Genomic DNA, 23,221 nt, shown 5'->3' on the forward strand with positions numbered 1-23,221 from the left:
TTATCCCGTTCGCATCGCGCATACGTGGGGCCCTGGGAAAAGCTCACGAAATGGCCGCTTTCATCAATGCTGAGGCGCTGCATCCGGGAGATGGCCTACCCACTCGCTGCCTCGTGGGAGGCACGTTTCTCATTTTCAGCCGATTTGTACTGGGCATAGCGATTTTTGGCATGCTCATGCACTGTGCATGTTTCAATCGCGACTGGCAGGGTCATATGCTTGATTTTCAGTAGCTGCTCTCTCAGGGGATCAGAGTGAACTCCAAAAACGATTTGGTCTCTGATCATGGAGTCAGCAATATCACCAAAGTTGCAGGACAGCGCTAGCAGGAGGAGGTTAGCTAAGAAGGAGTTGAAAGATTCATCTTTACCTTTTAGACGCTGTTTGAATATGTAGCGCTCGAAGATTTCATTGGTATCCACTTCACAGTGACTGTCAAACTTATCCTGCCTGCTACCTTGTAGACGCTGTTTGAATATGTAGTGCTCGAAGATTTCATTGGTGTCCACTTCACAGTGACTGTCAAAGATGAATCTTTCAACTCCTTCTTAGCTAACTACATCTTTAACCGATGTTCAGTCGTCCCTCCATCTTGGAGCCAACATACCAGGGCTGGGTTTTGAAAGAGCAATCCAGTTTGTGCATTCTCTTGCTTTTCCCAGAGATCGGGAATATTTTCCTTTTGTAAGCATATACCCAATCACCCTTTCAAATTGTGCATTCCCAGATCGCCAGTAACTCCCTGCGTAAAAATCATTTTTCTCATTAACCCCCTGCATCTTTAGCCAATGAACTTAAATCTGTGATCTTGTGTCACTGGACCTTCTGCCAGTGGAAACAGTATCCCCTTCATAATTTTGAACACCTCTGTGAATTACCTGTCAATCGTCCCTGTTCCAAAGGGAGCAATCCCAGTTTCCTTAATGTTATTGAAACGTCGATAGTATTTAAAGACTGTGTTACCATTCGGTGCGGTAATCATTATTTCCTGACAGCAACACCTCTACATCCAGCAGCAATTCGCCGTTGTTTTTTATTGGTGATATTAGCAGAGGAATGTCAACAACTCTGCTGCTCTGTGAACAGTGCTATGGGACATTGGAATGCCGTATGCATGACTGTAAATGGAAATTAGGGCCGCAATTCAATTTCATCGAAAGACAGCACCTCTAACTGTGTGGCACTCCCCCAGCACTGCGCCAGAACACCAGATTACAAACTGGAATCATAATCTAACATGCAAACTCACAACCTTTTTGAGTCGGCAGTGAGAGAACCTGCAACTTGGCTCGGCGCATGCATACTTTGAAATATTTTAGAAGGGACAGAGCATATTGGGGTACTGATTAACCTGTTCTTATTCTTGGCTTAGTTATTCGCACTCTTTGCCTCTAAGTAAGAAGAATGTGAACACTTATCTGACTTCAGATATCCTGATCCTTGTTATGATCGCAGTTGATGTTATAACTGAATGGAAAGACCCCAGGGTGGAACCCTGGCTTAAAAGGCAGTAGTTTTAATTTTCTTTTATGGAGGAACAGAGTCACAGGACCACTAATTAGTTTTAACAACAAAAAAAAACATTTATTAAAAACGGAAAAATTGGATTGCAATAAAATACTCCCCTTAGCTTAACAATTAAACACATGTTTTAAGATTAATACGGATGACACAGTAAATTTGAAGCTACAGTGGTCTCACTGACACACAAAATCCTTCTTAAAAACGCACAGATTGCCTGTGGCCAAACATACATTCCATTGAACCCAAGTTATTGTCTGCATTTCTCCTCAGAATCCTGTCCAGATGATTTTCATGTAAGAGTTTCAAAACCCCACTTCCACAAGCATGCTTTAAAATCTTCTCTCATAATCATATGTTTCCATTTAAGGTTTGCATGCTGAAATCCAGTCCACGTTTTCCAAAAAGACTCGCGAGTACAGAACTTCCTCTCCACATATACGAGCAAATCCACTCCAGGATTTACCACCAGCCCTGTCTCCACTGACTTCCACTGTGAACACAAACTCTGATAACCAGCCAAGACTGTCTTCCCAATTACTCTAGAATTTTTTTTGCAGACTGCAGTAAGACAGTCCAAACTTCAGGATTACTTTAGAAACCTTTAGAAACTTATCTTCTGACCAGCCGATTCTTTCTCGGCTTTGTCTGTGCTACACATGAATACTATCCTGTTCTATTTACAGGTTTCTAGAACCAACTGTCTTTTTGTTTCCCTGGAGTTTGCTTTCTTGCATTGTAGAGCTTTGAGCAGAGCTACGAGAGCTGACTTCTTGCTCTCTCCAACTTCTGTTAGCAATGCTGTGGTTAATGCTTCTTCCCCAGTGGTCTATTTGCACTAACTGCTTTGACTTCCAGTTAAAGAACAAAGGAAAGTTTTTTTGCCCTTACCAGGGTCTCTAGTTGCCAACAACTATATTTACTATACACGCTGTAGCTCCCTCTATCACAGTTGGAATGTAACCAACACACACACACACACAAACACCTTTGTCACAAACACGTTTAATGATAGGTTTCTTTCAGGCACAGAAACATTAAATTAAATGTACCTAACACTATATTTTATTTCTAATATTTACTCATACAAATATAAATTATTTTAAACTACCTTTGTTTTCATAACAGCCTACTTTTTAAGAACATAAGAACAATGGAAATAGGAAGCTGAGTGAACCACATGGCCCATCAACCCTGCTGTACATTCAATATGACCATGGATCACCTTGGGTTTCAACTCCATTTTTCCATCCACTCCTCATATCCCTTAATTCCCTGACAGACCAAAAATCAGTCTATCCCTGCCTTAAATGTATTCAATCACGGAGCATCCATAACCCTTTGGGATAGAGAATTCCAAAGTTGATTTACAAGGTTGTGTGTTCAGAACAGAGGCAGTTGGAGTTATGCACAGGAAACCTTGATGTATGGGTTTGTTGAATGTTCGTTGTTTTTAACTTCAGGAGGTGTCTTATATATTTCGCTGCAGCTTTATTGTTTGACAGCACCATGACAGGCAAGTTGCCTACCTGGGCAGAAAAGCTTGTCACACAAGGCCGCATTTAAGCAGAGAGCAGGTAGGAAGGCAGAGAGAGATCAGAGTTTGAGGTGTTCAGTGGTGGTTGAGAGGTTTTGTGGTAATTGGAGGGGGAGAGGTGGCGGGAGAGGGGTGTGGGGGGCACAGATTGCGCATGATTGTGAGGGACAAGATGGTATTCAGGGGAGTCAGATGATGATCAGGTGGCAGTGAGAGGCAGGTTGACAATCATAGGGAATGAAGCATATACGCTTATTGGTCCTCGAGAAAACATTTGCTACTCTAAGCCCACAAGCATTGCTGTAAAGCCATTTATTTACCTTATGAAACTGATCCACTTGCCTGCTTTCATCTGCCAGGTTTCTTGGGATTTCTACTGTGGCTACATTTCAAACTTCATTGGCTGTGAAGCACTCTGGGATGTCTGAAGGTTATAAAATGTGCTTTATAAATGTGCTACATAAATGCAAGTTCTTCCTTTTTCTAATGAATAGCACCAAAGGGTGACTTGTAGCAGTTAACAGAGTAATAAATTAGTTTTTTGGAGAGTCAGTGATGAAACTTTACTATTTTTTGCACTTTAATGAGATAAATACCTTTACTTCCCTCAAGGCATTTGCATAACATCCTCCTAGTTGAAAAATGTTTTTCGCAATCAAGACCGCCTACTTAGCAGGAGAATGTGAACTGACAGGACAAGGCTTGACAAGCAGAAGTCCAGGCGCCTGGGAGAACCGGAATATATCATCAACGCCAGGTTTTCAATGTAAAGCGAAAGAGGGGAAAGAAACGAGGGAGAGAGAGAGAGAGGGAAAAAACAGAGAACAAAAAGAAAATGTACGGCAATGGGGAGGAAGAACGCAATTCAGAATGGTTTTAAGACAATTTCTGAACGCAATGGGACGTGTCATGTTTACATCAGTCTTTCTGGTTTCAACATCAGGGAGAGGTAAGTGCATATGGGGTGAGGGATTTGATTATACTCTGGGTGCAAATAGACAGCACTCTGGGTCACTGCACTTCCAGGCTGTGCAGAGCCAACTAGAATTATAGTTCGGAGAAGTTAAAAATGAGTGAGAGGAAAGAGCAGCTTTGCAGTTCCCCTTTTGACTCAGGTCGTCGAGGAGAAGGACAATCCAGCTCTCCTCAAATTGGAAACAATTTTCAAACTATCGTTTCAAAACATCTCTTCTCAAGATATTTTTTCTCTAAATAGTTTCACGAAATTCCTTTCTATGATAAAGGTGCTGCCTGAAGTTAAACACAGGAATATAATTTTTGCAGCAGAGGGTGTAAACTAACCACCTTACTCTGTAACACGAGAAAGGTTTTTGTTTTCATTCAACGGCGTGTCATTAATTTTGAGGAGATGATGGCAATCTGTGGGTTTACATTGGGGATTTAACCCAGCTTTTCACATAACCACACATCGGCGTCTTGCATAACCACCAACACCGATCCGCTGCCTGCTTAACTCTGCTGACCAGTGAGACGCAGCACACTTTTAAAATTTGTGAGTCCCTGAGGTCTATAAAGAAAAAAAAAAACAACAGCTGCCTCACAGCGCCGAGGATCCGGGTTCAATCCCAGCTCTGGGTCACTGTCTGTGTGGAGTTTGCACATTCTCCCCGTGTCTGCATGGGTCTCACCCTCACAACCCAAAGATGCGCAGGTAGGTGGATTGGCCACGCTAAATTGCCCCATTAATTGGAAAAAAAAGAATTGGGTACTTTAAAATTATTTTTAAAAAGGCAACGAAAAAGGCCTTGGGCGGGATTCTCCAATAATGGGGATATGTCCCCACCCCAGTGTAAAAATGGTGACGAATCACTTTGGACTTTCCTTAAGAAAGCCCAAAGTGATTCTCCTACCTGCAGGGGGCTAGCAGGGCCCCAGAGTGCTTCTCGCAGCTCTGGCTGCAGATACGGGACCCCGCACATCCGGTCAGGAGTCCGCGCATTCGCACATCGGGGGCCTGCAGCGGACATGGCGGACTTGCACGGTGGAGTGGCACAAGAAATGTAGGCGCCCCCAGGTCTGTGACGCGCGATCTCCTCCCTGGCCGTCCATGAGGCCCCCCCCCCCCCGGTGATCGATCCCCTGCGCCCCCCACCAGGGCGGCCGCGGAGTGGGTCCGCAGCCGCCACCAGCCATTCCCGATGGCCAATAGGTGGTTAGAACCACGCCGTCGGGAACTAGGCCAGTTTTCCTCCGAGAATTGCAGGGGGGGGGCCTCTGTCAATGGCCCCCTACCCGCGCCACGTAGTTCGTGCGCGAGAGACTCCCGAGCGATTCTCTGAGAATTGCGGGAGCGGCGTCAGACCGGATTTTGGGGTAAACACCCATTCTTTTTGCAAGTGAAGCTGCTGTTCTAATGTGAGACACCTGGCAGCCTATTAGCGCACAGCAAGCTCCCACAAATGGCCATTTGTGATGACCAGATGATGATTGGGGGATAAATATTGGTCTGTGTATCAGGCAAAACCAGCCCTGATCTTCTTCAAATTAACGTTATGGGGTCATGTACATCCACCTAAGAGGCCAGGCAGTCCCTCGGTTTAACATCCCGACTGAAAGTTCTTGTGCATCTCCAATTATAATTGCTTGTGCTTCCGACTGCTGAGGCGTTAAACACTGAACTCTCCTCCTTAAACGTCTTTGCTTCTCACTCTCTCTCTCACTCTCCACCTTTGAAATGTTCCTTGTATCCTACGTCTTTGACGAAGCTTTCAGTCACCTATTCTAATGTCTTCTTACATCAGTGTCAAATGTTGCTTGAGATGTTTTACTATGTTAAAAGTGGTATAGAACTGAACACCACTGTTGTTGTGAATGCTTGAGTTTACCATCTCGGTCAAGATCTCTGCTGTTTGGGAACTGCTGTGACAATGCTCCCCGTGATGGTATGTAGCTCGCTCTGATGGTCATGCACCGCCGCAAAGGTGTAGGTATGGATTCCCTTAACTGTGCAGATAGCTTGCACTGCATTTGAATGTAGGAGTGTGAGTTCAAAATCCTTGGGCTTATCAGCTGAAGGCACGTTCATGGTGATCATGTGGCCTGCAACCCACATGTTCATCTGGTCTTGCTTCTTCTCACTTGGGCTTTCACTTGAAACTGAGTAAATATGTGCAAATGGATATAGATAGGTTAGGCGAGTGGGCCAAAATGTGGCAGATAGAGTTTAACGTGGATAAGTGGGAGGTCATCCATTTTGGTCGGGGAAAATTGAAAGGCAACTTATTGTCTAAATGGGGAGAGACTTTGGGGTGCTCTGGTGCAGAGGGAGCTGAATGTCCTCATGCACGAGTCGCAGAAAACAAGCATGCGGGTACAGCAGGTAATAAATAAAGCCAATGGAATGTTGGCATTTATAACTAAAGGAATAGAGTATAAAGGTAAAGAAGTGTTGTTGCAACTGTAGAAGGCATTTGTGAGACCACACCTGGAGTATTGTGCACAGTTTTGTCCCCTTATTTGGGGAAAGATGTAGTGGCATTGGAAGCAGTTCAGAGGAGGTTCACTAGATTGATTTCAGAGATGAGGGGCTTGTCTTATGAAGAGAGATTGAGCAGTTTAGGCCTATACTCTACAGAGCTCAGAAGAATAAGGGGATATCAAATTGAGGTATTTCGAAGACAAAAGGCACGGATAAAGTTGGTGTGGAGCAGATGCTTCCTCTTGTGGGGCATTCTAGAATGAGAGGTCATAGTCACAGGATAAGGGGTAGCAAATTTAAAACAGAGATGGTAAGAAACTACTTCTCCCAAAGGGTCGTGAATCTGTGGAATTCGCTATCCCAGAGTGCGTGGATGTTGAGACAGTGAGTACATTTGAGGAGTTAGACAGATTTTTAATTAGTAATGGGTTGAAGGATTACGGAGAACGGGCAGGACGTTGGAGATGAGGCCATGATGATGTCAGCCATGATCATATTGAACGTGGAGCAGGCTTGAGAGGCTAAATTATCAACTCCTGCTCCTACTTATTATGTTCTGAGAAACAACTATTCTGTCTAATTCTACCTTCCAGCTCTTGGTGTGTAGCCCTGTAGGTAAACAGCAAGTCAAACACAAATCTGGTGTTCTTGATCAATAAGGGGATTTCTTGATTAATTAGGAGATCAGGGGTTATGGGGAGAAGGCAGGAGAATGGGGATGAGAAACATATCAGTCATGATCGCATGGCGGAGCAGACTCAATGGGCCGAATGGTCTAATTCTGCTCCTATCTCTTATGGTCTTATGACAACCTACATCCAACCCGCCACAGCAGCACCTCCATACCACCTCCAATGGTCAGTGATGCTGTCAATGTTGTTTAGGCAGCTTCGGGTACTGGCTTTACATAGGAGCAGAATTAGGCCACTCGGCCCATTGAGACTGCTCCGCCATTCAATCATGGCTGATATTTTTCTCATTCCCATTCTCCTGCCTTCTCCCCGAAACCCCTGATCCCCTTATTGATCAAAAGCCTACCCAACTCTGTTTTAAAGACACTCAGTGATTTGGCCTCCACAGCCTTCTGCGGCAAAGAGTTCCACAGATTCACCACCCTCTGGCTGAAGAAATTCCTCCTTATCTCTGTTTTAAAGGATCGTCCCTTTAGTCTGAGATTGTGTCCTCTGCTTCTAGTTTTTCCTACAAGTGGAAACATTCTCTCCACGTCCACTCTATCCAGGCCCCCAGTATCCTGTAAGTTTCAATAAGATCCCCCCTCATCCTTCTAAACTCAAACGAGTACAGATCCAGAGTCCTCAACCGTTCCTCATACGACAAGCTCTTCATTCCAGGGATCATTCTTGTGAACCTCTTCTGGACCCTTTGCAAGGCCAGCACATCCTTCCTTAGATATGGGGCCCAAATGAGCGGCATGTGGCGCAGTGGATAGCACTGGGACTGCGGCGCTGAGGACCCCGGTTCGAATCCCGGCCCTGGGTCACTGTCCGTGTGGAGTTTGCACATTCTCCCCATGTCTGCGTGGGTTTCACCCCCACAACCCAAAGATGTGCAGGTTAGGTGGATTGCTCATGCTAAATTGCCCCTTAATTGGGAAAAAAAATAATTGGGTACTCTTAAATTTTAAAAAAGATATGGGGCCCAAAACTGATCACAATACTCCAAATAGGGTCTGGCCAGAGCCTTATATAGCCCCAGAAGTGCATCCCTGGTCTTGTATTCTAGTCCTCTTGACATGAATGCTAACATTGCATTTGCCTTCCTAACTCACTCGCCATAAGGGGATGAAATTTAACTCCACCCCCTGCCCCACCACCATATTTGAAGGCAGGGGGCAAGTATATTAAAGTGGGTGGCCAGTCCCACCAATTCCCCACCACCACAAACTAGCCCCTAGACTAAAGTGGGCGGGGTCAGGTATCAGGCAGCCTGTCTATCCCTAGGCCAATTGAGGCCTGTAAGTGGACAATTCACTGCCACTTAATGGCCTCATTTCACCTCCACCACAATTTTGTGGTCCATGGAGATAGGCAAACAACCCAGCAGCTTTTTTTGCACGGGCTGCTGCATGTCTGGAGGGGGGTAGTTCCTTTGGGGGGATCATGTGTGCCCAGATTGGGCAATCCCTCACTGGGTGGTACCCTCCCAATGTCTTTACCTGCCTGGGCTCTCTATCCTGACCCCCAAAACACGGTGGAGTTTCCCAGCTGGGCCTGCCCAAAATCCCTGGGTTTAGGTGAAGTCTGGTATCCATCTTCACCTTTTTGCGAATGGTTGTAGTACCAGCAGTGCCCACTGCTCTCTTCTGGCATTGCTGGGGCTACAGAGCTGCCGGCCAATCTAATTGGTGTTGATGTCCTACCCAGGTCCACTTAAGGCCAAGTCCAGGATATCATCACTGCAGGGGTAACCTTTATTTTGCAAATGCATACTTTATTCAAAAAATATATCAAACATAAAAGATTTCAAAATGTCCATCACAGAAAGTGCAATAATATTCAGGTTTTCTATTTAGATCATGTTACACCCGGAGGTGCTTCAATATCGTGGGCCGAAGGGCCTGTACTGCGCTGTATTGTTCTATGTTCTATTAAAAGTTTATTGGATAAACATATGGATGATAATGGTATAGTGTAGGTTAGATGGCTTTTGTTTCGGTGCAACATCGTGGGCCGAAGGGCCTGTACTGCGCTGTATTGTTCTATGTTCTATGTTCTATGTTCTAATACAGTCAAAGGAACATTACAGACATTCCAAAATAGTCATTACAAATGGTGCAATGGTATTTAAATTGTCTACATCAATCATATTGCATTCTGAAGGGCTTCATTGCAATTGCGATACATGTAAAATTCACTCGACACATTCGATGTGACTCATACTGCCAGAGGGTTCTGTAGAATTCCCAGTCCCTCAGGGCACTATGGTTGAAAGGTCTTAGACAGCAACCTTTACCATTGCGGGGTAACCAGATTTCATACTGGCAAGATGCCAACCAACTTTTAGGTTGAGGGGTGGATAATCCGTCCTCCCACCCCTTAAAGTCTAGCTCAAGGTGTCATAGACTACAGCCTGCTTCTGGTTACCTGAAGTCTTTCGGCACTAACAGATAGAAAAGGAACATACGTCAGGAAAAGAAATGTGAGAAAATTACTGAAAAACGAAACATGTTGTCAAAGTTTTTTGCCTTGCACGGATCGGGACAGATGTGCAAGAATGTTAATTCTAAAGGGAATAATGATTTGTACTGCATGAGAAGCGAGTGCTGATTGGTTGCTGGCTTTCTTTTCAGCAAAGCTGCAATAGGAGAAAAGGTGGTGTTCTGGAAACCAGCCGGGTTATGTGAACGTGCAGCATTCAGTCCCGTGAACTAGCAACATGTTATTTCATTGCCACTAGCAATATTTAATGGGTAACAAAGTGAACATACTGTTAGGAGAACAATGCACAAAAGCTTGTGTACGTACAATGCATCTTAGCAGTTGGAAAAAAGTAGTGAATCATGTATCTGTGATTGCAGGCAAGATAAGTACAGACAATACTGTACCATGATATCCCGTGCAAACATGTTGACAATAAAACCACCAACATCAACAACTTTAATGTAAAGAATGTTCTGAGGCATTTCACAGATAGATGTTGGCCTGGATTCTCAGTTTGGGACACTAAAGGTGGGATTTACCGAGAACCCGTTTTTCGGCAGTGGAGATGCCTCCCCACCGCAGCAGGATTTTTTGCCCAAGCATTGTCAACGGGATTTCCTGTTGACTGCACCCCTCGTTGCCAGGAAACGCGTGTGCTGAGAGTGGAACCGGGATATCTTGCCGGTGTGAACAGCTGATAAATTCGGCCCAGTGTCGCCAGCCAGAAATGAATTGCGTGGAATTTGCATTCCCACTGGGAATTCCCAGCCCTGCTGGCATGAGATTCACTGGGGCAGGGATTTGCGTTAAAGAGCCTGACAAGCTGGAGCTGCTAATAAGCGCTCCACTCACCACACACTCTCGTTCCAGCCAAGACGATGGCTCATAGAAGACCTGAGTCCCCAATTGCGGGTGGCTGGAGTGTACTGACTGCCCGATGCCATTGAGGAGACGAGGGACAACCTCCTCCCTAGGGTGCGGCAGAGACTCAAGCAGGCACCTAGAAGAGCACCTGGGTGGAGGTGGCAGAGGCAGTCAGTGCTGCCAGCTTCACCAGGAGGACCGGCATGTAATGTTGGAAGAAGATGAATGATCTCCATCGGCTGGGCATCCTTGTGGGCCCGGTCCATATTGAAGCTGAAATAGCCTGATGCCTAGGAGCATAGGGCATCCATCACAGCGTGGATGCTCAAGCCCTGAAATGAGCCAGAGGCATAAATGTTCAGGCGACCATCACCTTAACGACCACCAGAAGTGGGTGTCCTCCTCCAACTACCTGCGGTGCCAGATTCACCACCATTTGGCACAGGTGGCGCATGGCCTCCCTAGTGAGTCGGAGTTGGCGATGGCACATGTGGTCCGGCAGCTCCTTGAGCGACATGTGCCGATGGTACACATGTCTCCAGATGTGGCGCCTCCTTCGCACCTCCTCCTCAGCTTGTTGAATGGTCGGCACCTGAGGCTCCTGACTGGTCCCTGCCCTCCTCAGGTTGCTCCTCCCTGGACTGGCTCTGGTGCTCTAGCCTCTGTGCATCCGCAACAGCAGCAGCGGCCAGGTAGATAGTGAGCATTGCTGGCTGTACTCCAAAATCCGAAAGAGATAGAGAAAGTGAGCAAGATGAGGATTCCCTTGACCATCCAAAACCATCAGGTTAGATAGTGACCCTGCATCACCCTCAACATGTCTCCCCCACCCCTCACCTGGCCTCTTTGATATGTTGTTGTCTGCACTGCACCCCTGTCCCCATCAGAGAGTGGTACCTGGCCTGTGATGGGGGCATCCTCTATTCTCACCACCCGTCCCTGTCAACAGGGGTACCAGTGGCAGCTGCAACCATGTCAGCGATAGGCTCTGTGGCCCCAGTCCTGGTTCCCCCAGTGGGATCTACTGTGGGACTCCTCACTGAATGGGCCATATGTTACCCCGCCAGCAGGGTGCAAACTTGTTGTGTGGTAGAAACAGTCAATGTGTGCCGCCATGCTTAGAGGCCTGTGTGCGGGAGGTCCTATGGGGGTGAGGGAGGGATGTGTGCAATTGCTGGGACCTTACCTCCAGTGTGATGTGGGGCCTGGGTGCCACGCACCCAGTGACAGAGAGCTGGTCAGGTTTCCTGGCCAGGGCAGGATGGATGGAAGCAAGGGCACAATGGACATTCAGCGCTTTGAGATTTGAGATATTATGGGGTGGGCAAGCTGATAATGTCACTTGTGAGGCTTCTACTCTTTTTTTAATTACTTCATGGGATGTGGGCATCACTGGTTGGGCCAGCATTTATTGCCCATCCCTGAGGGCATTTACAACTATATTGCTGCAGGTCTGGAGTCACATATATAGGCCAGATTTCCTTCCTTAAAGGACATTAGTGAACCAGATGGGTTTTTACGACAATCGGCAATAGTTTTCTGGTCATCATTACATTTTTAATTCCAGATTTTATTGAATTCAAATTACACCATCTGCCCTGGTAGGATTCGAACCGAGGTCCCCAGACCATTACCCTGAGTCTCTGGATTATTAGTCCAGTGACAATACCAGTTCACCACTGCCTTCTCTCTGAGAGGGGCTGTGAGCTAAGGAAGGTGCCTAAGGCCATGGTGCATGTCTATATTGTTTGGAGAGCTCTGCTATTCCTCTACTTCCTGTGCTGTGGGACGGCATGGACGTGGCACCAAGTCACTCAAGTCATTTACTTCTGCGGCCCAGGCAGCTACTCTCCAGCAAGTCTGACAGACTTAGAGAGTCTTCTTACATTCACTCTCCCCCTCAACAGCCATGGTGCCCAGGTCCCGTTTGTAAATACTTGCTAAGTTCACACACGCGCGACTCCCGCCTGAGAGCTGTGGAGCATCGCGGAGTTAGTGTCCAACCTGCTAATTGCAGTCAAACCCATGCAAATGACGGATTTGCATGGGCCCGCCGATGTGGGGCATGACCCTTGCTAACGCAGCCAGCGAGGGACTGGAACGTTGTGTCGGAATCGGCGACAGGCGAAAGTTCTAATTATGGCTTCACCCAGTATTCTCTGCTTGATCGTGATGATCGCTACCTGCTGTCCAGCCTGTTAGCAAATATGAGCCGCACGGTAGCATTGTGGATAGCACAATTGCTTCACAGCTCCAGGGTCCCAGGTTCGATTCCGGCTTGGGTCACTGTCTGTGCGGAGTCTGCACATCCTCCCCGTGTGTGCGTGGGTTTCCTCCGGGTGCTCCAGTTTCCTCCCACAGTCCAAAGATGTGCAGGTTAGGTGGATTGGCCATGGTAAATTGCCCTTAGTCTCCAAAATTGCACTTAGTGTTGGGTGGGGTTACTGGGTTATGGGAATAGGGTGGAGGTATTGACCTTGGGTAGGGTGCTCTTTCCAAGAGCCAGTGCAGACTCGATGGGCTGAGTGGCCTCCTTCTGCACTGTAAATTCTATGATGAGAGCCAAGCCAGGAAGAGAGACAAGGGTCTGGGACAAGGATCAAACTCCTACTGGAACAAAATGGAGTCTGAAAAGGATTTTAAGCAGTTTCAGAAATTAAAGATGTTTACAAAAGAGAAAATTTGCATTTATTGAGCAACTTTCCCAACCTCACGCTGCCCCAAAACGCTTTATGACCAATTAAGTATTTTGGAAATGTTCTCATTGTTGTAATGCAGGAAATGCAGCAATCAATTTGTGCACAGCAAGATCCCACAAAAATCAATGAGCAGATGACCTGGATCAGTGAGGTGGGTCAGAAGTTAATTGTAAATAGTAGGGTCGACGGCGGTGAGGGGGGCGGGGGAGGGGGGGGGGGGGGGGCGCTGAATTGTGTAGCAAAGAGATGATGGGTTGCAAAAAAATGTCCAGAGTCAGGAGTGTTCGGGATGAAGTTGAAGTAGATTGAAGACATAGGGTGGGATTGAGGCTATGAAGTAAATTTAAACCAATGGCAAGGGTATTCATGCAAAATCAAAATGCTGAAGATACTGGAAATCTGAAACAAAAGCAGAAAATGCTGGAAATACTCAGCAAATCAGGTGGCATCTAAGGAGAGAAACAGAATTAATTGCTGGAATCTTCCATTCTGCAGTCGAAGAGCTGTGGTGGAGGTGGAAGTGGGAGCTCCAAGCTTCCCAGTATCTGTGGGACTGGAAAATTCCACCCAATGTTTCACATCAATGAACTCATCATCAGAACTGGATGGGTGAAAGGTCATCACCTGAATATGTTAATTCCTGTTTCTCTCTTCATAGGTGGTGCCTGACCTGCTGAGTATTTCCAGCATTTTGTTTGTTTTTATTTCAGTTTTCAGATGATGATTCAGTACTCCTCCATGTTGAACTCATTTGACAGAAGCATTGAGGGCGGCAAGGGCGCAGAATGTGCTCTGGGTGGAGCACTTCAATGTCCATCACCAAGAGTGGCTCGGTAGTACCGCCACAGACCGAGCTGGCTGTAAGGACATAGCCGCTAGACTGGGACTGAAGCAAATGGGGAAGGAACCAACAAGAGGGAAAGACATACTTGACCTCATCCTCACCAATCTGCCTGCTTCAGATGCATCTGTCCATGATAGTATCGGTAGAAGTGACCACCGCACAGTCCTCCATCGTGTTGTGTGGCACTACCACCGTGCTAAATGGGATAGACTTCAAACAGATCTAGCAACTCACGACTGGGCATCCATGAGGCGCTGTGGACCATTAGCAGCAGCAGAAATGTATTCAACCACAATCTGCAACCTCATGGCCTGCATATTCCCCACTCTACCATTACCACCAAGCCAGGTGATCAACCCTTGTTCAATGAAGAGTGCATGCCAGGAGCAACATCAGGCATACCGAAAAATGAGGTGCCAACCTGGTGAAGCTACAACACAAGACTACTTGTGTGCCAAATAGCATAAGCAGCACGTGATAGACAGAGCTAAGCAATTCCACAACAAATGCATCAGATCTAAGCTCTGCAGTCCTGCCACATCCAGTGAATGGTGGTGGCCAATTTAACAACTCACTGGAAGAGGAGGCTTCACAAATATCCCCATCCTCAATGATGGAGGAGCCTAGCACATATGTGCAAAAGACAAGGCTGAGGCATTCACAACATTCTTCAGCCAGAAGTGCCAAGTGGATGATCCATCTTGGTCTCCTCCAGAGGTCTCCAGCATCACACATCTTCAGCCAATACAATTCACTGCACATGATATTAAGAAATGGCTGAAGACACTGGAGACTGCAAAGGCTATATGCCCTGACAATATTCCGGCAATAGTATTGAAGACATGTGCTCCAGAACTTGCCACAACCCTAGCCAAGCTGTTCCAGTACAGCTACAACTGGCATCTACCCGGCAATGTGTAAAATTGCCCAGTTGTGTCCTGTACACAAAAAACAGGACAAATGCAACCCAGCCAACTACTGCCCTACCAATCTACTCTCCATCATCAGCAAAGTGATAGAAGGAATCATCAACAGTGCTATCAAGCAGCACTTACTCAGCAATAACCTACTCACGGACGCTCAGTTTGAGTTCCGCCAGGATCACTCAGCTCCTGACCTCATTACAGCCTTGGATCAAACATGGACAAAAGAGCTGAATGCCAGAGGTGAGGTGAGAATGACTGCCCTTGACATTAAGGCAGCATTTGTCCAGGTGTGGCATCAAGGAGCCCTAGTAAAAATGGAGTCAATGGGAATCAGGGGGAAAACGCTCCTCTGGTTGGAGTCACAAAGGAAGATGGTTGTGGTGGTTGGAGGTCAATCATCTGAACTCCAGGACATCACTGCAGGAGTTCCTCAGGGTAGTGTCCTAGGCCCACCAATTTTCAGCTGCTTCTTGAATGACTTCTCTTCTAGAATAAGGTCAGAAGTAGGGATGTTTGCCGATGACTGCACAATGTTCAGCACCATTCGCGACTCATCAGATAATGAAGCAGTCCATGTCTAAACGCAGCAAGACCTGGGAAATATCCAGACCTGGGCTGACAAGTGGCAAGTTACATTAGTGCCACAAAAGTGCCAGTCAATGACCATCTCCTACAAGATGGTGTAGGAGGGAGGGTTTCCATTATCTGGACCACTGGGAGCTCTTCCGAGGCAGGTGTGACCTATATAAGAAGGACGGGTTGCATCTAAACTGGAGAGGCATAAATATCCTGGCCGCGAGGTTTGCTAGTGTCACACGGGAGGGTTTAAACTAGTATGGCAGGGGGGTGGGCATGGGAGCAATAGGTCAGAAGGTGCGAGCATTGAGGGAGAACTAGTGAATAGGGACAGTGTGGCTCTGAGGCAGAGCAGACAGGGAGAAGTTGCTGAACACAGCGGGTCTGGTGGCCTGAAGTGCATATGTTTTAATGCAAGAAGTATTACGGGTAAGGCAGATGAACTTAGAGCTTGGGTTAGTACTTGGAACTATGATGTTGTTGCCATTACAGAGACCTGGTTGAGGGAAGGGCAGGATTGGCAGCTAAACGTTCCAGGATTTAGATGTTTCAGGTGGGATAGAGGGGGATGTAAAAGGGGTGGCGGAGTTGCGCTACTGGTTAGGGAGGATATCACAGCTGTACTACAGGAGGACACCTCAGGGGCCAGTGAGGCTATATGGGTAGAGATCAGGAATAAGAAGGGTGCAGTCACAATGTTGGGGGTTTACTACAGGCCTCCCAACAGCCAGCGGGAGATAGAGGAGCAGATAGGTAGACAGATTTTGGAAAAGAGTAAAAACAGCAGGGTTGTGGTGATGGGAGACTTCAACTTCCCCAATATTGACTGGGACTCACTTAGTGCCAGGGGCTTAGACGGGGCAGAGTCTGTAAGGAGCAGCCAGGAGGGCTTCTTAAAACAATATGTAGACAATCCAACTAGGGAAGGGGCGGTACTGGACCTGGTATTGGGGAATGAGCCCGGCCAGGTGATAGAAGTTTCAGTAGGGGAGCATTTCGGGAACAGTGACCACAATTCAGTAAGTTTTAAAGTGCTGGTGGACAAGGATAAGAGTGGTCCTCGGGTGAATGTGCTAAATTGGGGGAAGGCTAATTATAACAATATTAGGCGGGAACTGAAGAACCTAGATTGGGGACGGATGTTTGAGGGCAAATCAACATTTGACATATGGGAGGCTTTCAAGTGTCAGTTGAAAGGAATTCAGGACCGGCATGTTCCTATGAGGAAGAAGGATGAATACGGCAATTTTCGGGAACCTTGGATAACGAGAGATATTGTAGGCCTCGTCAAAAAGAAAAAGGAGGCATTTGTTAGGGCTAAAAGGCTGGGAACAGACGAAGCCTGTGTGGAATATAAGGAAAGTAGGAAGGAACTTAAGCAAGGAGTCAGGAGGGCTAGAAGGGGTCACAAAAAGTTATTGGCAAATAGGGTCAAGGAAAATCCCAAGGCTTTTTACACGTACATATAAAGCAAGAGGGTAGCCAGGGAAAGGGTTGGCCCACTGAAGGATAGGCAAGGGAATCTATGTGGAGCCAGAGAAAATGGGCGAGGTACTAAATGAATACTTTGCATCAGTTTTCACCAAAGAGAAGGAATTGGTAGATGTTGAGTCAGGAGAAGGGTGTGTAGATAGCCTGGGTCACATTGAGAATCAAAAAGACGAGGTGTTGGGCGTCGTAAAAAATATTCAGGTGGATAAGTCCCCAAGGCCTGATGTGATCTACCCCAGAATACTGAAGGAGGCTGGAGAGGAAATTGCTGAGGCCTTGACAGAAATCTTTGGATCCTCACTGTCTTCAGGTGATGTCCCGGAGAACTGGAGAATAGCCAATGTTGTTCCTCTGTTTAAGAAGGGTAGCAAGGATAATCCCGGGAACTACAGGCACCCGGTGAGCCTTACTTCAGTGGTAGGGAAATTACTGGAGAGAATTTTTCGAGACAGGATCTACTCCCATTTGGAAGCAAATGGGCGTAGTAGTGAGAGGCAGCATGGTTTTGAGAAGTGGAGGTCGTGTCTCATTAACTTGATAGAGTTTTTCGAGGAGGTCACAAAGATGATTGATGCAGGTAGGGCAGTGGATGTTGTCTACATGGACTTCAGTAAGGCCTTTGACAAGGTCCCTCATGGTAGTCTAGTACAAAAGGTGAAGTCACACGGGATCAGGGGTGAGCTGGCAAGGTGAATACAGATCTGGCTAGGTCATAGAAGGCAGAGAGTAGCAATGGAATGATGCTTTTCTAATTGGAGGGCTGTGACCAGTGGTGTTCCGCAGGGATCAGTGCTGGGACCTTTGCTGTTTGTAGTATATATAAATGATTTGGAGGAAAATGTAACTGGTCTGATTAGTAAGTTTGCAGACGACACAAAGGTTAGTGGAATTGCGGAAAGCGATGAGGACTGTCAGAGAATACAGCAGGATTTAGATTGTTTGGAGACTTGGGCAGAGAGATGGTAGATGGAGTTTAATCCGGACAAATGTGAGGTAATGCATTTTGGAAGGTCTAATGCAGGTAGGGAATATACAGTGAATGGTAGAACCCTCAAGAGTATTGAAAGTCAGAGCGATCTAGGTGTACAGGTCCACAGGTCACTGAAAGGGGCAACACAGGTGGCGAAGGTAGTCAAGAAGGCATAAGGCATGCTTGCCTTCATTGGCCGGGGCATTGAGTATAAGAATTGGCAAGTCATTTTGCAGCTGTATAGAACCTTAGTTAGGCCACACTTGGAGTATAGTGTTCAATTCTGGTCGCCACACTACCAGAAGGATGTGGAGGCTTTAGAGAGGGTGTAGAAGAGATTTACCAGAATGTTGCCTGGTATGGAGGGCATTAGCTATGAGGAGCGGTTGAATAAACTCGGGCCTGTTCCTGTGCTATACATTTCTTTGTTCTGTGTTCTTTGTAAGAGAGGATCTAACCACTGCTCCTTGACATGCAATGGCATTACCATTGCTGAATGCCCGCAATCAACATCCTGGGGATTACCATTGATCAGAAATTGAACTGGACTAGCTATATTAATACTGTGGCTACCAGGGCAGGCCAAAGGCTAGGAATCCTACGGTGAGTAAATCATCTCTTGCCCTCCCCCAAAGCCTGTCCATCATCTACAAGACACAAGTCAGGAGTGTAATGGAATACTCTCCACTTGCCTGGATGAGTGCAGCTCCAACAACACTCATGAAGCTCAACACCATCCAGGACAAAGCAGCCTGCTTGATTATTCCCCCTTTCATTCAAACATTCAAACCCTCCACCAGTGATGAACAGCGGCATCTATGAGTACCATCTACAAGATGCACTGCAGTAATTCACCAGGGTTCCTCAGACAGCATATTCCAAACCCACGACCACTACCATCTAGAAGGACAAGAGCAGCAGATACCTGGGAACCCCACCAGCAGGAGGTTCCCGTCCAAGTCACTCACCACCCTGACTTGGAAATGTATAGACATTCCTTCGCTGTCGCTGAGGCAACATCCTGGAATTCCCTCCCTAATAGTACAGTGGGTGTACCTACACCTCAGGGACTGCAGCGGTTCAAGAAGGCAACTCACCACCACCGTCTGAAGGGCAACTAGAGATGGGCAATAAATGCTGGCTAACCAGCGACGCCCATATCCCATAAATGAATAAAAGAAAAATGGCCCTCCGGCCGCTTTCTCACTCTTTTCCCATGACCCCTCCTGATATTTCCCTGAGTTTTCTCCTTGATGCCTCCCCTCCTTTGTTCCTATCTGTTCTATGTGGTCCTGTCTGCCTGCATTGGGCTTCCTGTCCCCCTCCCTTCCTATCGGCTATTGGCATCGAACGGGTCTTGGAACAGGCTGATGAATAGCCCCACGCTTTGTGGAAGCCCTCATCCGACCCTCCTCCAGGTGGATGAATTCCCACAGGTCTGCCAGCCAGTCTGCAGCTGTGGGTGTTGCTGCTGATCGTCAGCCGAGACAGGATTCTCCAGCAGGCAATTAAGGCAGCAAAAGCAAGGGATCGGCCCTCCTCCCCATATGTAGTTCTGGCTGGTCCGATACCCCGAAGACTTCCACTCTCCAGCCTCACCCCCACAACCTTGGACATTGCCTCGGAGAAGGTTATCCAGAACCCGACAAGTCTGGGGCAGGCCCAGAACATGTGGGCGTGGTTGGCCGGGCCTCCCTGGAACCCTTCACACTTATCCTCCACCTGTGGGAAGAACCTGCTCATTCGGGTTCTGGTTACGTGCTCTCTGTCCACCACTTTAAACTGCATGAGGCTTAGCCTTGTGCAGGAGGAGGTAGAGTTGGACATGTTCAGTGCTTCACTCCATGGACCTCACCCTACTTCCGTCCCTAGTTCGTCTTCCCATTTCTGTCTTGCTCTAGTGGTGTTCTCGCCCTTTCTAAATGTCGTCCGTAAATGTCGCCACAGTTTCCTTTCTCCCTACTGTCCGCAGTTCCTCCAGCAATGTGTCACTCGGGGCCCTAGGGTACCTCGTCGTCTCCTTCCGGAGGAAGCTTATTGATTTGCAAATGTCGGAGCTTCTGTCCGTTCGGGAGCTCCAGTCTCTCCGTCAGCTTGTCCAGAGTTGCGAGTCTTACCCCCATGTAAAAGTCCCTGATTGCCAGCATCCTCCCGTCCAGTCTCCACTTCGTAAAACAGGCGTCTTGGATGGCTGGTGGGAATTTGTGGTGACTGCTGATGGGGGGCATGGTGGACCCCTCGGTTAAGCCGGAGTGTTGTCTCATCTGGTTCCAAGTTTTTAGCGTTGCTGGGCTGGATGAGAGCGTCGCCGGGGGGATGGGAGCTCTATCGTGGCTAGGGCTCAGAGGATTATTCCCGTATTTCACCCATTCCTTGCTCAGCTCCCTTGCTCTCTCGGCTGTGGTTGCCCAGTGGTGGCATTGCAAGTTCGGATGGGACAGTTTCTTCTCCTCTGCAGTGTTATCTTGGGGATTCTTGGATTCTTCCCCCACACAAATCCCATAATCATTTTATCTATTCCCTGGAAAAAGGCCTTGGGGATGACGATCAGTATGGATATAAACAGGAAGAGGAACCTTGGCAGTTCGTTCATCTTGATCATCTGCACTCGCCCTGCCAGGGAAAGCGGGAGTGCATCCCATCTCTGTTTTTGACTTACTCTGCCAGACAGGACAAATTCCACTTGTGGATCCGTGTCCAGTCATGGGCTACCTGGATCCCCAGGTAGCGGAATTTGTTTTGGGCCTGTTTGAATGTTAGACCCTCCAGCTCAGTCCCTCTCCCGTGTGGGTTCACCGGGAACACCTAGATTTTGCCCAGGTTAAGCCCAAGAAGGCCCTGAACTCTTCCAGGAGCTTCATGATTTCCTTCAAGCTGTTCTGCGGGTCCCAGATGTAGAGGAGCAGGTCATCCACATTGAGTGAGACTCTGTGCTCTCTGCCTCCTCGTGCCCTTCCAGCCTCTTGTGTCTCGCAGAGTATTCACCAGGAGTTCAATTGCCAGGGCGAAGAGGAGTGGGGACAATGGGCATCCCTGCCGAGTGCCTCTGTGAACAGGAAGTATTCAGAGCTGGTGGTATTGGTCCAAAGGCTTATCTTGGGGGTGGTGTACAAGAGTTTCACCCACGAGGTGAACCCCGTTCCTAACCCAAACCATTCCAATACCTCAATGAGGTACTTCCGTTCGACTATGTAAAAGGCCTTTTCTGCATCCAGAGAGATGATTACCTCTGGTGTTTTCTCCCCGGATGTGGTCAGTATCACATTCAACAACCTTCTGATGCTCGCAGTTAGCTGTCTACCCTTGACAAAGCCCGTCTGGGCCTCTGCTACCACTTCTGGTACGCAGTTCTCCAGTCTCTTAGACAGGATTTTCGCGACTACATTATGCAGCACAATGGGTTATATTATCCGCATTCTGTTGGGTCTTTGTCTTTCTTGGGTATCAGCGATATGGTTGCCTGTGTTAGCGTAGCAGGCAGGGTGCCCCTTGCTACCGAGTCTGCGAACATCTTCTGTAGGTGCGGGGCCAGAGCTGCTGCAAATTTTTTATACAAGTCCGCCGCGAACCCATCGAATCTCGGCGCCTTCCCCGCCTGCATGGAGTTGATGCTCTCCATGACCTCTCCCAGTCCTATAGGTGCTTCCAGCTCCCTCTGTCTATCATCTCCCATGACTGGCATGCCCAGTCCATCGAGGAATTGTTTGATCCCCCAGTCCAGGGGCTCAGAGGTGTACAGTCCCCGGTTGAAGGCCTCAAATGCTTGGTTGACCTTTTTTTGGTTCGGCTACCAGTCCACCTCTGCTGTCCTTTACTTGGGCTATCTCCCTCGTGGCTGCCTGGTTTCTCAGCTGGTGAGCCAGTAGGTGGCCAGCCTTCTCTCCGTCCTCATAAAAGGTCCCCCATGTCTGGCGGAGTTGGTGCACTGCTTTCCTGGTGGATAGCAGGTTAAAGTCCATTTTAGCAGAGTATTTTGCTCTGACTATTTCTGGAAGCACTATTTCCCCACTGCTAAGAAGTCGATATGGGTATATATCTTGTGTACTGGTGAGAGGAAAGCAGGAGTGGGTGCAGAGGAGGCAGAGGGAAACAGCTATCTAGTGGGAATTGGAAAGGGGTAAGATCAGCCCGGTGAGAGGGGCCACCACACAAACGGGCAAAGCTAAAACTAGGAAGCACAAAGCAAGGGGAGGCCGATGATTGGGTCGTCGGTCTATCTCTCTCTGAGGTGTCCGGGGACCCCTCACCCCGTGGGTCTGCTGACTCTCTCACCCGCTGCTCGTGGCTTTTTCCTCCGCCCTGCCGTCTCTGCGGCCTCTCGAGCTCTCGTTTGCTGGCATGTTGTTCCTATCCTCTCCCTTTCTTAATTGTGGGTGAGGTAAATACGAATTTTCAGGCTAACTTTGACTAAATGTGCCTATTTGTTTGTGTTCTGAAAGAGGTAGACCGGAAGTCTACCTCTGTAAATATGCCAACAACCATAGCTATGGTATTAATTTTTATGATGTTATTGTTGGAGTTGGTAAGAAATCGGTTGTGGCTGTCTTTCAGAGAATGAAAATGTCATTGTGATGCAAGCCTTGGGCTTCAGATGCAATCTCAGGGCCATCACAAATCTAGTGAGGGCAATTAATCTTTGCAGTTGGTTGACCGTTTGTCATTGGCATTGGCAGGAATTTGTACTAACACTGTTTCTCTCCCCAGCGTCAACATACTGTTCAGTTCAACAAAATAACGTATTCTGAAATAAAAGGAAATTCATTTGAGGAACTGTTTGGAGAGCTTCCTTTCCGTAAGGACTTTGCAAAGCAACCAGGTTGTGTGGGTACATGGGAAGTGTGAAATTAAGCTGGTCAGTTTTTTTTTCAGGCTTGCTTCCTGCTCTTTATTCTATTGTTTCTTTCTGTCCCTATCTCTCATCCTCTCTATCATTCTACATGAATGAGAAACAACTAGAGCCTGAGCGAAGTTTGTTTTGACGTTGGTATCTTATGTAGAAGGAACTATTTCAGGATGGGGAATATCTGGTGCTCTTAAGTACTCTGGTGCCAGCCATGTGGATAGTGCTCTTGCCTCTGCACCAGGGGGCTGTGGGTTCCATTCTAACTCCAGAAATTTGAACAAATGTTGGCTTGTGTTGGGTGCTGTCTTTTGGATGAGAAGTTAAAATGAGGGTCCAGCTTCAGGAGTACC

At 47.5% G+C, this 23,221-nt stretch overlaps 1 protein-coding gene across 3 annotated transcripts in view; it reads left to right on the plus strand.

The window, feature by feature from the left end:
* Nucleotides 1-3,782: 3,782 nt before the first annotated feature.
* The window catches only part of crfb16 (cytokine receptor family member B16), a 90,204-nt gene continuing 70,765 nt past the window's right edge, over nt 3,783-23,221 (plus strand). For 2 of the 3 annotated variants that reach the window (XM_072474919.1, XM_072474922.1), the window contains exon 1: nt 3,864-4,007. In XM_072474919.1, the coding sequence (XP_072331020.1) occupies nt 3,929-4,007 (79 nt within the window). In that variant the 5' untranslated portion in view covers nt 3,864-3,928. Of the gene's footprint in view, nt 4,008-23,221 lie in introns of all 3 variants that reach the window. The other variant, XM_072474920.1, reaches the window with a different exon arrangement.

This window comes from Scyliorhinus torazame, chromosome 14, assembly GCF_047496885.1.
Source record: "Scyliorhinus torazame isolate Kashiwa2021f chromosome 14, sScyTor2.1, whole genome shotgun sequence".
NCBI classification, from domain to species: domain Eukaryota; kingdom Metazoa; phylum Chordata; class Chondrichthyes; order Carcharhiniformes; family Scyliorhinidae; genus Scyliorhinus; species Scyliorhinus torazame.